At 39.2% G+C, this 13,049-nt stretch overlaps 1 protein-coding gene across 41 annotated transcripts in view; it reads right to left on the bottom strand.

The window, feature by feature from the left end:
- NRXN3 (neurexin 3) overlaps window positions 1-13,049 on the bottom strand; it is a 1,031,515-nt gene that overhangs the window by 256,980 nt on the left and 761,486 nt on the right. For all 41 annotated transcript variants that reach the window (XR_010988607.1, XR_010988609.1, XR_010988608.1 and 38 more), the window contains one exon: window positions 1,697-1,878. Coding sequence is in view for 38 of the 41 variants with exons in the window: in XM_068148688.1 (XP_068004789.1) it covers window positions 1,697-1,878 (182 nt within the window). In the remaining 3 variants the exon portion in view is untranslated. The remainder of the gene's footprint in view (window positions 1-1,696; window positions 1,879-13,049) is intronic.

The following is a 13,049-nucleotide window of genomic DNA, read 5'->3' as shown; positions in this document are numbered from 1 at the left end:
AATGTGCAATCTGTTGATAAGATATCCGATTTTGATGTTAAATTTTACAAACAGAAAGAGACTGCAATAAACTCTCTAGAACATACATGATATTAAAAAAAGCAGGCAAGCTAATAAAAAGTCTCCTGAGAGTATGACTCACTTCTACCATCTTTAAAATAGTATCTTGATAAAGCATAACCTATCCTGTGGCTTTTTTCAGCTGTTCTCACTAACAGAACACCCAGAGAAGTATGAAGAGATCATAATCCAGTAAACAGCATCCAGAACAAAAGTCTGTGACTGGAATGTCCAGAAAGGCCCCAGAAGGAGAGGCCTGCCCAATATTCATTCAGGAAAACCTCTGTCACTTTCATTATTTCTATTATTAACTATAACTGCTCCTGAAAAAGTCCAGCTGCTAAATATACACATAAAATTAATTATACTAGCATTGATCTTCTCTCTTTTAATATCTATTTTCTCTCTCCTACAATTTAACTTTAAGTATTTGCAGCTTTAAAATGTTAATTTATTATCTATTTAATTTTCTTTCATAGCTTAGATCTACAAATTTATTTCTCTCATATTTCTATTGGAATTTATAGACTCACAGAACTGTAAAGGTTGGAAGAGACCCTTGAGATCATCACATCCAGCCATTCACCCAGAGCTTACCACTACCACTAAAATGCATCCCTAAGCACCACATCCATTCATCTTAAATATCTTCAGTGACTGCAACTCCAGTTCTGTTTGCCCCTGTTGTTCAACCTGTTTACATATATCCCCAAGTTTCCCTCAAATCTCAACATCTCAGCTCATCTGAAACCTTCAAATGGCTTATTCCCCTTCCACTATGAATTAATGAGGATAACCAAATAAAACATTTGAAATAATCTGTGCATCAAGTAACATAACCAGTTTCTACCTCTGTTAAATTTCTTGGCTACTTTGAAAAGGAAAACAAAACAAACAACCCTTCTGTCTCCTCTTCCCAAATCATCACACAAAGTAACAATCTCAAAAAGATTCCAGTTCTAGTATACCCATTTTCTCAAACAAATGGACTCTCCCCTAAAGCCACCTTCACAAGTTTATCTATAGTACTGGATCACACAAAGCCATCCATTTTGTCCTTCCAAAGCCATGTTGTGCTAACAGCATCAAATTCTTACTCTTTTGAACTACCCCACTACAGCAGGCATCAGTTATCTCAGCCTCAGGATCTGTTCAGTTCTCACTTAAATTTTTCACCAAGTTAAAAACCAAATCCTCTATCACTCCATTTCATTCTTTGCCTTTCAAAAATAGTAATACTGTCCACCATAAATTCAGCTGTATTCAGGATCATGCATATGCCACAGTAGATGAGCACTGCTGCAAAATAGTTCTACACAGTGTGAATAAATCCTATTGCTATTGAATCTCATAAGGATTTTGTATTTTGGGGAGTTTGTTTTGGTTTTGTGTTTATATTTTGTTCCTCCCCCTCAGTTTTCTTTTGCACCAAGATTTCATTCCTTGTGCATTCCACTCAGTAATTCCAGAAAACCCTAAAAAACTAAAAACTACTCAAGGCAGGCTTATTTAATGAGTGCTGAAGATATGAAGGGCAGTGTGACACGTGGCATTTGAGAGCAATAGTTTTTGTCAAATCCATGCTTTGTTAAGAGAAACCCAGGCCTGGCATAGGTATGGGCCTGTGTATACTCACTATGTGCAGCTGCAGAAAATCACCAAGCCCAGGAGCACTGTCAATCCGAACAAGAATGCCATCCTTCACTGTTGTGCTGAATCCCACAGCAAGGCGGTCTGTCCTTGTGCTTGGTCTGTCATTAGCTGGCCATGTGTACAGGATGAGACCTCCACTCTTCCCAAATATATATGTGGCACCAGCTACAAAACATAAAACCAAGGGGAAGAAAGCATTAGTTACCCATGCCTGAAGAAGCATAAGTCACTCAAGAAATTTCTTTTGTATACAGCATATTTTATTAGGTCCTACACAAACACAAGCAGCACTTCAGTTAACTGAAAACTTAACGAGAATGAATTATATCATTAGAACTAATATCCCAGACAACACCATAGAGGATATTGCTATTTGGGGGCGGGGGGAGAGGATGGAGAGGGTTGGATGTGCAGGGCAGAAACAAGAAGACACCCCTATTTCAGAAGCATAGGATTTAATCTTATGCAAGGATTCAGAGGGAATATTTGGCAGCTCTCTGTGAGGCTGGACTTGTCTTCATCTGAGGGCTATTCACACATAGTGGGAGACTATCCTTTTCTCAACACATCTTAAGACTTGTGGATGTGTAATCCACATATTTCCAACACCATTTTTCTTTACAGTGAGCCTGGGAATTTGTTCCTTGACCTTGCTTGTAAGGACAACACCAAATCTCTCCAAAGCTGAACACTGTCCTCCCACATTCACAAGGGCCTTCTGATCTGAGCAAGACAGACACGTAAGTGAGGAATTACAGTCAAGATGAGGAAGCTGAGAAGCAAAAGTGCTCAGAGTTCACGTTGTGACTTGTTCTCAATACTCTGAGTTAGAAGCAGGCTGTTATAACTCAGCAGTTATAAAATCAGCCACTGAGCATCTTGGAAATTGTGGCTAAAATTGCTGTCCTAGCCCCAAATCTACAGGCAGGCTAGGAACAACACTTCTCAATGCTTCAGCCACTTACTGAACCTTATTTTCTGAGCACTGTTACAATGGGTCACAAGCTACAGAACAGTAAGCAAAAATAACTAGCTCCCATTACTCCATCAGTGATGAAATATCTGTCAAAAGTGCAGGCAATTACTGAGTACATTTTCTAATCTGAGTGAAAGTAGAATTGATGATTTTATTTCTTTATTTTCCCCACTATATAATACCCAGCAACATGTATCAACCAGCCCTGAACAGAGCAGACAGAAACAGTGAGACAGAACAGAGATACAGAACGAGCTGGGATCATACATGGATAACTTCTACACTTGCCTACAAAGTTGCAGCTCTACTGAATCTCTTTATCCACTGAATTGCAAATAAACAGAAAGAGTAAAAATAATTGATACACTGCACCCTCACTTAAAAGACTTCCTCTATAGACATGTCAGCACATATTACCAAAACAGATATCAAAAACTCAGGCACACAGAAATGAAATTGTGAACAGCTGACTCAGTGACAGAGGGCAAATGAATCCATGTTTCCTTCCTTCCATGTCTGTGTACACACACCAGAATATGCCCAGTAAATCCAAAGGAATGTCTCTGGAATTAGGGTTAGATAGGGAATTTCACTCACAATTCTGAATTAACAAAAGAGCACACAGGTATTTGAAACTACACACACACAGAGGTTCAGAAAGATTAATTTTACAGACTACATTACAAATGTCCTCCTTCCATTTCCATTCTAAAAGTTGTGTGTGTTTGCATCACAGACTAAACAAAGGCATAGCAATCTGCTAAGCAAAACAAGATGAGTTTAGCCATTGTTCATGGCTTTATAGAGTAAAGCCTACTTTCAAAAAATTACTCTCACTCAAACTGCAAGTTGTCCATTTCTTTGTGTTGGTTATCAGGTCCCTCAGCAGCAAAAACAGGCTTGGAAGAGAATTCTTCAGTATTTATGAAGACAGACGATTTCTTTGCCTCTCTAAAAGCCATTTAGCTGCAGGTAGAGCATGTCAGTGCTCCTATGAGTGCCAATTAGAACCAATTATGTCTTCATAGGCTTGTCATGGGATTTAACAGTTTCACAGAGCTCATTTTCTCCTCACAGAACACAGATTTGCTCCTAGGGCTAACTTGAAGATAGTCAGTACTTTTGGTTTGTGCACAAAGCCCATTCAGATGCAACCAGAGTAGCACTGCGCAAAGTAACCTGTTGAGAGAAGCCTGAAAGGCAGCAGTTTTGTTATCGTCCAGGTTGGAATTATGTGCACAATGACAGATGGGCCACTGCTTTACCTGTGTGTAGCTGAATATACAACAACGTAGGGTACATCAATGTCCCTTCTCTGCTTTTTTTCCCCAAGGTGTACAGAATATCCATTGACTAGTTTGGAAACAGACGGTGTATTAACGTTGCGTCACTACTTTTATCCCCAAATCACAAACAAAAATAGTCACTCCAGTCTGAAAATGCGAGGTGCAAAGTTCAAATAAAAGTGGAACATGAAGAAAAACAAAACAAGAGATGCCACCACTTTGTGATGACTTTAAAAACAAACTATCAAAACAAACAACAGAAGGAAAAAAAAGAACACACGCACACAAAAATCCTTCAAACAAGAACAAAAAAGGCAACACAAACACTTGGCTTCAATGCTTCTATTTGACTGCAGCAACCATGTGTTTACAGAGTTTAAAATGCCAAGAGAACTGAACAAGACAAACAGTAGAATTATACCCCACACTTCAGGGAAGGAGTTTTCAGCTTCACCAGAACTTGACAAGGCCTGAACAAACCCATTTTGTTGGCCTTGATTTAAGCTGGTGTGAGTGAGCTGATCGGACTAGTTTACCTCCAGCTGTCCCTTCTAATCTTAAATTAATAACTATCCTTTCTTTTTGTGGTGTTGTAGAGAATTATAGACTAAGCGAAGAACTCAGTTAAAAAAAAGAATAAAAGGTGATGAAATGAATGTCTGCTCGCTCAGCTTGACATCTTATTGCACCTAAGATTTGTCACAAACCCCTTTATTACTCAAGAACACATCTTTTTTACAAGACACTTTCTGTTCAAGACAGACAAGGGATAATACACTGCTAATTAGCATCCACTTGATATTTAGTTTTTCCTCCTTGTTCACAGTTTAGGTATGTACCTTCTTTTATTAAACACACCAACTGTGCCTTGGAAACAGAAAAGTCTGAGGGCCTCATTAATTCCGTTGTATTTATCACTACAGTGTCTCACCACTTCAGCTCTATATTACTAACTTCAACCTATACTGTGCAAAAAAAAAACCCACAAAGGTGAAAAAAATAATATCAAATATATAAGCACACAAAATTATTTCCCCAGTCAGCTGTGAGAAATCCCACTTCTCACAGTGCTCTAGGCCAGATTGACTGTACTGACATGTGTGAACAAATGGGAACAGAATATGTTCAGCTGTTCTCCTGGGATGCTGCATGCGGAATTTGGTCAGCACCGAGAGCTTGGAGAAGGGAAGAAATATATGGTGAGAGAACACTCCCTATAGATATAAGCTACTAGGATGCCATTATGTGTTTAGCATACATAAAACTCAAACTCATAAATTTCTAGTTTGGGGAAGTGGCAGCTGACTTCTCCCAGAAAAGACATAACTTGTAACTATAACTCTGCTGTTCAGAGATTTAAATGTCAGAGGGATGGATATATTGCAACACACATGACAGCGCTGTTTTTTAAGGTCTGCATATTTAGCTTCAGCAAATTATGTATTTGCTAGTTGTATTTGTGGACAGAGTTGTTAGATTTAGTTTCAGTCAAAATAGTTTGAGGCAAATACTCACAGAAATTTCCTAACAGAAAAGTTATAAGGAATGTTATAAGCCACAGTAAATAAAGTCTCCTACAGAGTTGTGCTAAGAAACACTTAGTTGAAATTGGTACCACCACCTATAATTTAAAAACAGTTATCACTGTTTCCTTGTCTCCACTCAAAGACTTCCAAAATCTGTCATAAGGAATAGTAGCCTTCAACAACATAGTACTACTGCAGCAGCTATATCCTACCTAAAATTAATTCTGCAAACGAGTTGAAAACAAGTCTGTCACATCTGCAGAAGACAGAACTCCTTTGCTGCCTTAGGGATCCTGTGAATCTCTCCACAGTAAATATTCTACTGCAAATTATTTGCATCTACTAAGCCATCAACAACCCATTTTGCCTCAGCTAAAGCACAGCACACACACTTGTCTCCCTGTAGCCAAGAAAATGCAACATTTGGCAGGTATTCAACGATGCACTTGGATGCTAGAATGAGTTTAACATACTACAAGTGCTACAGTGCAACTACAAATGTTACAACTAAAAAGTACCTTTACAATTAAAATTATCAAGAACCCAGCCCAATTTAAAAGTTAGGAGAATTGCTTGGGTTAACATCAACATTTATTACCAGGGTCCCACATTCCTTGGTGATAACATTGTCACAATCAAAAGAATCTCAACTGGGATTGACTTAATCTCACTTAATTGGTTTTACCGACAATTAGGATAAAGTTTCAATTACTGACTCAGGCCTTGAGAAACAAAAAACAACAACAAGCACACACTTAGGGAAGGTTCCTTTCCTTCTCCTTCTCCATGCTCACATGCAGTCCTTCATCACTCTTTCCCATTCCTAGTCTTCCCCTCCTCCGGATTATAATGAAGCAACAGGCAGTGCACAGCATTGATACCAATGCATGGAAGTTTCTTTCCACCATTCCTCCATTTATACTTCCTGTGCTTCAGCATGGATTATCCATAAGCTTCAGTCCCTTGGTGTTTCTGCTTCTTTGTGGGTCTCCCACAGACCTGGCTCCTCAGGGGTGTCCCTGCTGCTGTGCAGGTCCCTCTACTGGTCCCAGTCTCTCAGAGGTGTCTCTGCTCTCACACAGGTCATTCACAGGTTCAGTTCATTAGGATGTGCCCCTACCCTGGGGTGCAGCCCATCCTCATCCAATAGAGAGCCTCCTTTCAAAAGAATGTCTCGAGCATGTCCCCAGCAACGTGCTTTTCAACGTGCTTCTCCCGGAACATTATCCTCTGTCCTCTCCTGTTTCTACTCTGGTACCACCTCAAGAGCCTCATCTCTTCATGCATCCTCACATGAGTCTTCCCATGCTGTCCTCTGTTGCTTTTCCCTAGTATATATTGCCTTTAGGGGTGTCCAAGCAGCAGCACACTGTGCTTCTATGACAGGTTGCAGTTCTCCCCCAGACATTCACAAGTAAAAGTAAACCGCGTATTTGACCACTCAGGTTCCAGTCAAGGAACCTTAACTCTGTCAGACAGTTCAATATCTCATTTGTTTATGCTTGCTACACTCTTGAGGGAAAAAAATAGTCATGCTCATTTGTGAAAGCAAACAATGCAGATTGCACAAAGCAGAAAGGAGCACCAACACTTTCAAGTGGCTTTCATTTATTGCTCCCCAAAAGTTTATCACATTACAACACAGAAAATAAAATGTCAGTTGATACCTGTACATTGTCAAAAGGCTGTGCATTGGCTAAGTAAACAATCATCCAACAGATACTTTTCCAGCTTGACTCTTTCTGGCTACATCAAATAGACCACATATACTGTGCAACTTCAAATTTCCTCCAAATTAATTTATCAGAAGTAAAAAGACAGAAAAAAAAGTCACAAAACAATACTTTTAGGATAGTCAAATGAATGCAGTAGTGTCCATATGCATTAAGAATAACAATAGTGGTGGAAATAGGTAAAGTTAATAACTAGCTTTAAAATATGCTCTTGAATAGCATGGCAGATTTACCTGACTTTTGGAAATCACTGGAACTGAGTCAGTTCTAGGTGCGCTGGGACATCTATATTAGCTGTTACCTAATAAGTGTTTACCATTTTCTGCTTCTGCATTTTTTATTTGTTTTAAATTACTCCTGTGGGTGCTGTCCACTAAAAGCATAGGGCACAGGTTCTTTGTCTCACTGCCACATTAGATGTATGATAATATTTCCAGCTACCATTACAAAACAAATTAAGAAAGGAAGGAGGAAAAAAAAAAGGAGAGGGAGAGGTCAAGAGAGGTGTTCTTATGAATTGTTTTAGGATTAAAAGAAAGAAATTAACAGCAGTAGTACTAGTGTGCCAGCCCCATTCTTTCTGCTCCACCGTGTTTACTAAGGCATCAATCTTGACAGAAGTTATTCATCCTTACTCCTCCTCTTTCTGAAGGCCCTCTTTGGCACTTGCACATCTGTGCCCCAATTGCTGTGTCTTCCCCACTCTGAGTTCAAAAGGTTTATAAATACAAATGAGTTTAGTAGGAAAAACAAAAAAGTGGGGTGGGGGGAAAGCAGTGAAAACAAGTTACAGAGGATCGAGTAATTAACTGGCTCATTTGACCATTCCATCAGAGGATCCTTCCTGGAAGAAAACAAAGACAGGCCTGATACATTTTTAAGGCATGACTGCTGAAACATCCTCTACTTTATTAAGAGTCTTAGGTGGCATAAGAACGAAGAAAACTTGAAGCCTTAAAAAAACACGTAAAGCTTCCAGTCTAATCCTCAAAATAAAGCAAGCTTCTGTACTTAAAAGGAGTGTTTATGAACTATCTCTTCTTCCTTTCAGGATACCTTCTCTTCTCTTGACAAACCTTCTGAGACCCTGAGTGAACCCCGTGCTCATCTTACATCTCAAAAAGCAGACACTGTTTGACATGAAACTGAAATTCCTTCCCTGCTTTCAAATACGAAGGAGCTGCTTATATAGGAAAAGGAAGAGTAACTGGAAAATCTGCAAGGCTAACACAAAAAGGAAGCAGCAATTCGGATCACGCCTGCTTTCTATGTTTGTCTTTTTTAATGACAGCAAATTAATACAAGTCACTTTTCTCCCAGTATGTGTGCATTAACCAACAATCGGATCAGACAGTATGCTACTTCTTATTAGTTACACTGCATTAAAAGGATTGGAAGAAGAAAAGGGGGAGTGCAAGGGAGTGTTCCTAGAACTGCTAGAAAATCCAAGATAGCTTATGCTTGAACTATGAATTTCTTAAATATAGGATACTGGAAAGACTGATTTAGTTTTTCCCCCCAAACCTGAATTTGCCAGGGGGTATGTTGGGGATGTTTATAATATTGGAATGAATTTAGGAATTAGCTGCTGAATAAAATGGACCCAAGATGACCCCAGGCATACCAATTTAAATATAAAAAGGAAGATTTTTCAGTAATACCTTCATTTACACTGCAACAACATAACTGGTCTGACCAGAATCCAGCTAAATCATTGTCATGTCTTCAGCACTGATCCTAAACGGACACCCAGGGAAAACTAAGAATGTAAACTAAGTGTATTTCCTTAATCTGTGCACCCAGACTATGAGCCTTTTCAGCAATTAATTCAGCTTCATTTGCTGTGTTCACGCAATAATCCCCAAAAGATCTTATTTCCAAGTACTTATCCAGTCACTCCTTGAATACACTTAGAAGTATTCACAGTGATGACTTACAAGCCTTTAGCAATGACTCACACAAATCTGCCATTGCTGTAGCAAGCTAAATACTAGCCAGCTGTGGGCCTCATCAGCAAATGCATTCTGCAGCATCTTGTACTCTATTAACAGGACCAAAGACTGTTAATAGATTAAGTGACTATTCTTCTTTACTTAGCACTCCTTAGACTGCATCTAGAATAATGCATCCAGTTTCAGATTGTCAAACTGGAGTGGGTTCAGTGAAAGTTGGCTAAAGTGTTTGTCTTGTGAAGAAAGGCAAAAGGACTTAGGTCTGTTCAGTTTGAAGATAACACAACTTCAAGGGGACCTAAAGGAAGTCTCACAGCACCTGCAAGTAAGTTATTGAAAGCCAGGCTCTTCACAGTGGTGCACAGCTTGAGAACATGATGCAGTGGATAGTTTGAAGGAAGAGAATCTGACTTGATAGAAGAGGGAAAAAAGAGAATTCTCCTCACAAGGACAGATAGGCAAAGAGATTGCCCAAGTTGATTCTGGAGTCTGTGTCTGTGTAGATTTTCAAGATCTGACTACTTAAAACCTCAAGCAAAACCTGATCTGACCTCACAGATGACCCTGCTCTGAGCACGGCTTTAGGACTAGAGACTCTGCGTGAAAAAGAATCAACTTTTTCTTACTCGCCTTTTCTCAATAGATTACAAGTTCCTAGTTCTTGTGCTGGAAGACACAGTAATCTGTTTCTGTATCTATCCTCTCAGTGTCAACCTTGCCTTGCAGACTTTTATCATACTACCACCCTCAACCCTTAAGTCATGTCTTTACTGAAAAGAGGCCAGTTTTAGCCCCCCACAGCTCTTGGCATCCAGATGTCAAACTGGAAAAGGTCTACAAGGACAACCCCTCCAGGTTTGGATGAGGATTTTTTGCCTTCACACAAAAAAAAAACAAAACCCAAACAACAAAAGTCCTACCAAAAAGAACCCCACATTTCTCACAAGAGAGCAAAAGAAACTACAAATACCCCAAATGGATTATGAAATTTTGCGGGGTAGAACTGCTCTGACAACTGCGCCCAGTTCCTGTGACCCTTGCAGGACATGTTCAGTGGGTTGAAATTATCTACCATATATTATGTGCAACTGTGACTAAATTTAGTAAAGTTAGACATAAATATTTCTTCATTACACTTGGCTGCCAAAGAGGAGCAATTTCTTATTTCTCAAATGCAATTTCTTATTTCTTGGTATTTTCTCAAAAAGAGCACACAGAGAGGATGCCCTTGGAGAGGCTCAGAACACAACATGCCAGGAGCTGAATACAGAGACTACTCTTAGCAATGAGAAGCACATCAGGATTCATAGCTTATATAGGACTTGGGGGATGAATAGGATGGTAGTTCACTATAGTTTTACACAACCTAAATGGCAACAAAATGGTTGATGGAGGCCAAAGTGTTAACTTCTGATCTTAGCATATTCAACTGTCTCTCCTCCAAACAATGTCTTTCTACTCATGATTCTTACACTACCACTTATTCCATTAAAACTAGGAAATAATCAGTTAAAAAGAAAAACAAACCAACTCCCCCCAACCAAACAAAAGCAAACACCAAAATCAAACACACATACACACCCCAAAGCAACAAATAAAAATAACAACAAAAAAAAGCCCCACCAAAAAAGAGCCCAAACCACAAAAACTCCAACAAACCAAAACAAACAACCCAAAACCACACAGACAGCTACTGTTCTCCATTTCAGCACCACATCTTATGTGGCCAGTTTGTGGACTACAAGGTTTTGTTTTAAATGTAGGTAATCCTTCATTCTTCCTTACATAGTTGTTCACATTTCCTTAATCATATGTATTAGAACAGAAAACATAGTTTACATTTACAGTATTCAATGCAGGAATTCAGGCTTGAATGCTAAAAAAAATTGTGCCAGAAGTATTGGCTGTTAGATATGCATCAGAGCCCCAGAAGGTAAGAGTTTTACCAAATCTTATGTGCTAAACTAGCCACAGATATGGGAAAAGGAAACAGCTTTTCAGAGATGAACATTTCGCTGGCTATCAGCATTTCAGCAGCATGCTTTTGAAACAAACTTCTTGACCTATCACTGCTTGCCATTCTTTGATTCACATCAGATCAGTTTGAGAATACATAATCTTGACTCTTTTCAAATAAAATGAAATTAGAAGATGCAATCCAGCTGCTAGTAATCCAGCTGCTAACAATCCATTGGTTTATAGGACCACACTATAACTAGTCCAAAGTAAAACTTTAGAAGTAAAATACCTACAGACTGGATCTCATATCTTGGTATGAGATTTCAGTCAGAAAAAACCCTGTCATACTGCTTGCTATTCTAGACACAGACTAGACTTTTAGGTCCACCAAGGAAACAAACCAAGGTCCCAGCTTTTTGATCTCACTTCAAACATGTTATTGTCCTTCATAACTACTAGAAGGATAATGATGAGAAGAAATGCACTTACAGAAACACACCATTCCCAAGGCTCTCTAACCTTCCCCAATGTCACACAGTGGGACTGTAATAAGCATACAAACTATTCTGAAAACTATATACAGCTTTTCTTCCTAACCCTTCTTGCCACCATGAAAGGACAGCCACCATTAGGAGAGGTGGGCATACATGAGCATTATATAGGCAATCTGTTAGAAGGTACCATGCCAGAATAAAAGACAAGTGTGATGGTTGTTTAGTCATTCTCACCATGAAGTGCCAATTCTTTAGTATCTTGTGACATTTGCAAATGATACAGAGGGCTGGCATGATGAATGCAGAGCAATTCCAACTGACAGACACTTTCAGAGAATTTATATCCTTCCCACACTCCCAGGACAAAAGGGCTCTTGAGCTGAGTTATCATTTGTTCCACAAGAGGATTTACAGCCTTGCCAGCAACTCCTTCTACCTTACTCTGTAAAGCATTTATTTTGATATACTGATTGTGATCATTCAAGAACAACTGTATCTGAATAAAGTTAGGTGGGGAGAGAAAATGCAAAGTGGCTTGGAGTAACTTACCTTGACCTGAGACTTCATTCCCTTTGTCCAGTGTGCTTTGTCTTTGATATCAGCTCCTTAACAACATCCTCTGCTATCCCAGTGACAAACATAATATAGTACAGGGAAGACATCTAATCTCCCATGCCTAGTTACCCTTCTTTCAATGCAAAAGATGAAGTTTAGCCACAAAGGCACCCACAATAGTCCTTTTGTTATAATTTCACTAGAAATCACCTCAGCATCACATTTTTTACACCACAGTGGAGTGGTTTTCATCTTACATCTACATACAGCAATGGCTCCTGCCGTGAGATTCAGTGAAAAAGTTGCACCTGGGCCTTACCCAGAGCACCAGGGTGGTACAGGGACACAATATCACAGCCTTCACAGTACTGGTTTATAAGATATTCCCACTGCCATGATAAACACATGACCACCAACATGAATTGTGTGAGGCATATTGCCTTCCAACAACTGCAAAACTTCTCTCTGGTACAGGTGACCAAGAACCCTCATGACTGATATTCAGCCACACTCTTGAAGTTTATCTATCACTATTGTTTCCTGAGAAGTTCAGTGGTGACAATCAAGAATAAAAGACATCATCACCTGAGAGGCTTTGAGTCTGTGGCCTTCAGTGTGGAGCAATCCCATGTGTCACAGTAGTGTGGGTAATGAAATGGCTGTGGGATGATCTAATGACAGCAGCAATTTCCCTGCACTTCATTTTGAAAGTATTAGGTGATTTCAGACAGAGAAGCAATAAGTTTCTATGAATATCACAGATAATATCCATAATATCCTCACATAGAAGGCTATTGTCTTTTCTTACACATTTTAGATTACGTTTTAACACTGCATTTTTGTACTCATATACAG

Source organism: Melanerpes formicivorus, unplaced genomic scaffold, assembly GCF_026170545.1.
Source record: "Melanerpes formicivorus ecotype bairdi unplaced genomic scaffold, bMelFor1.0.p_v2 SCAF_17, whole genome shotgun sequence".
In the NCBI taxonomy this organism is placed as follows: Eukaryota; Metazoa; Chordata; class Aves; order Piciformes; family Picidae; genus Melanerpes; species Melanerpes formicivorus.
This window is presented reverse-complemented; position numbering and strand designations above follow the sequence as displayed.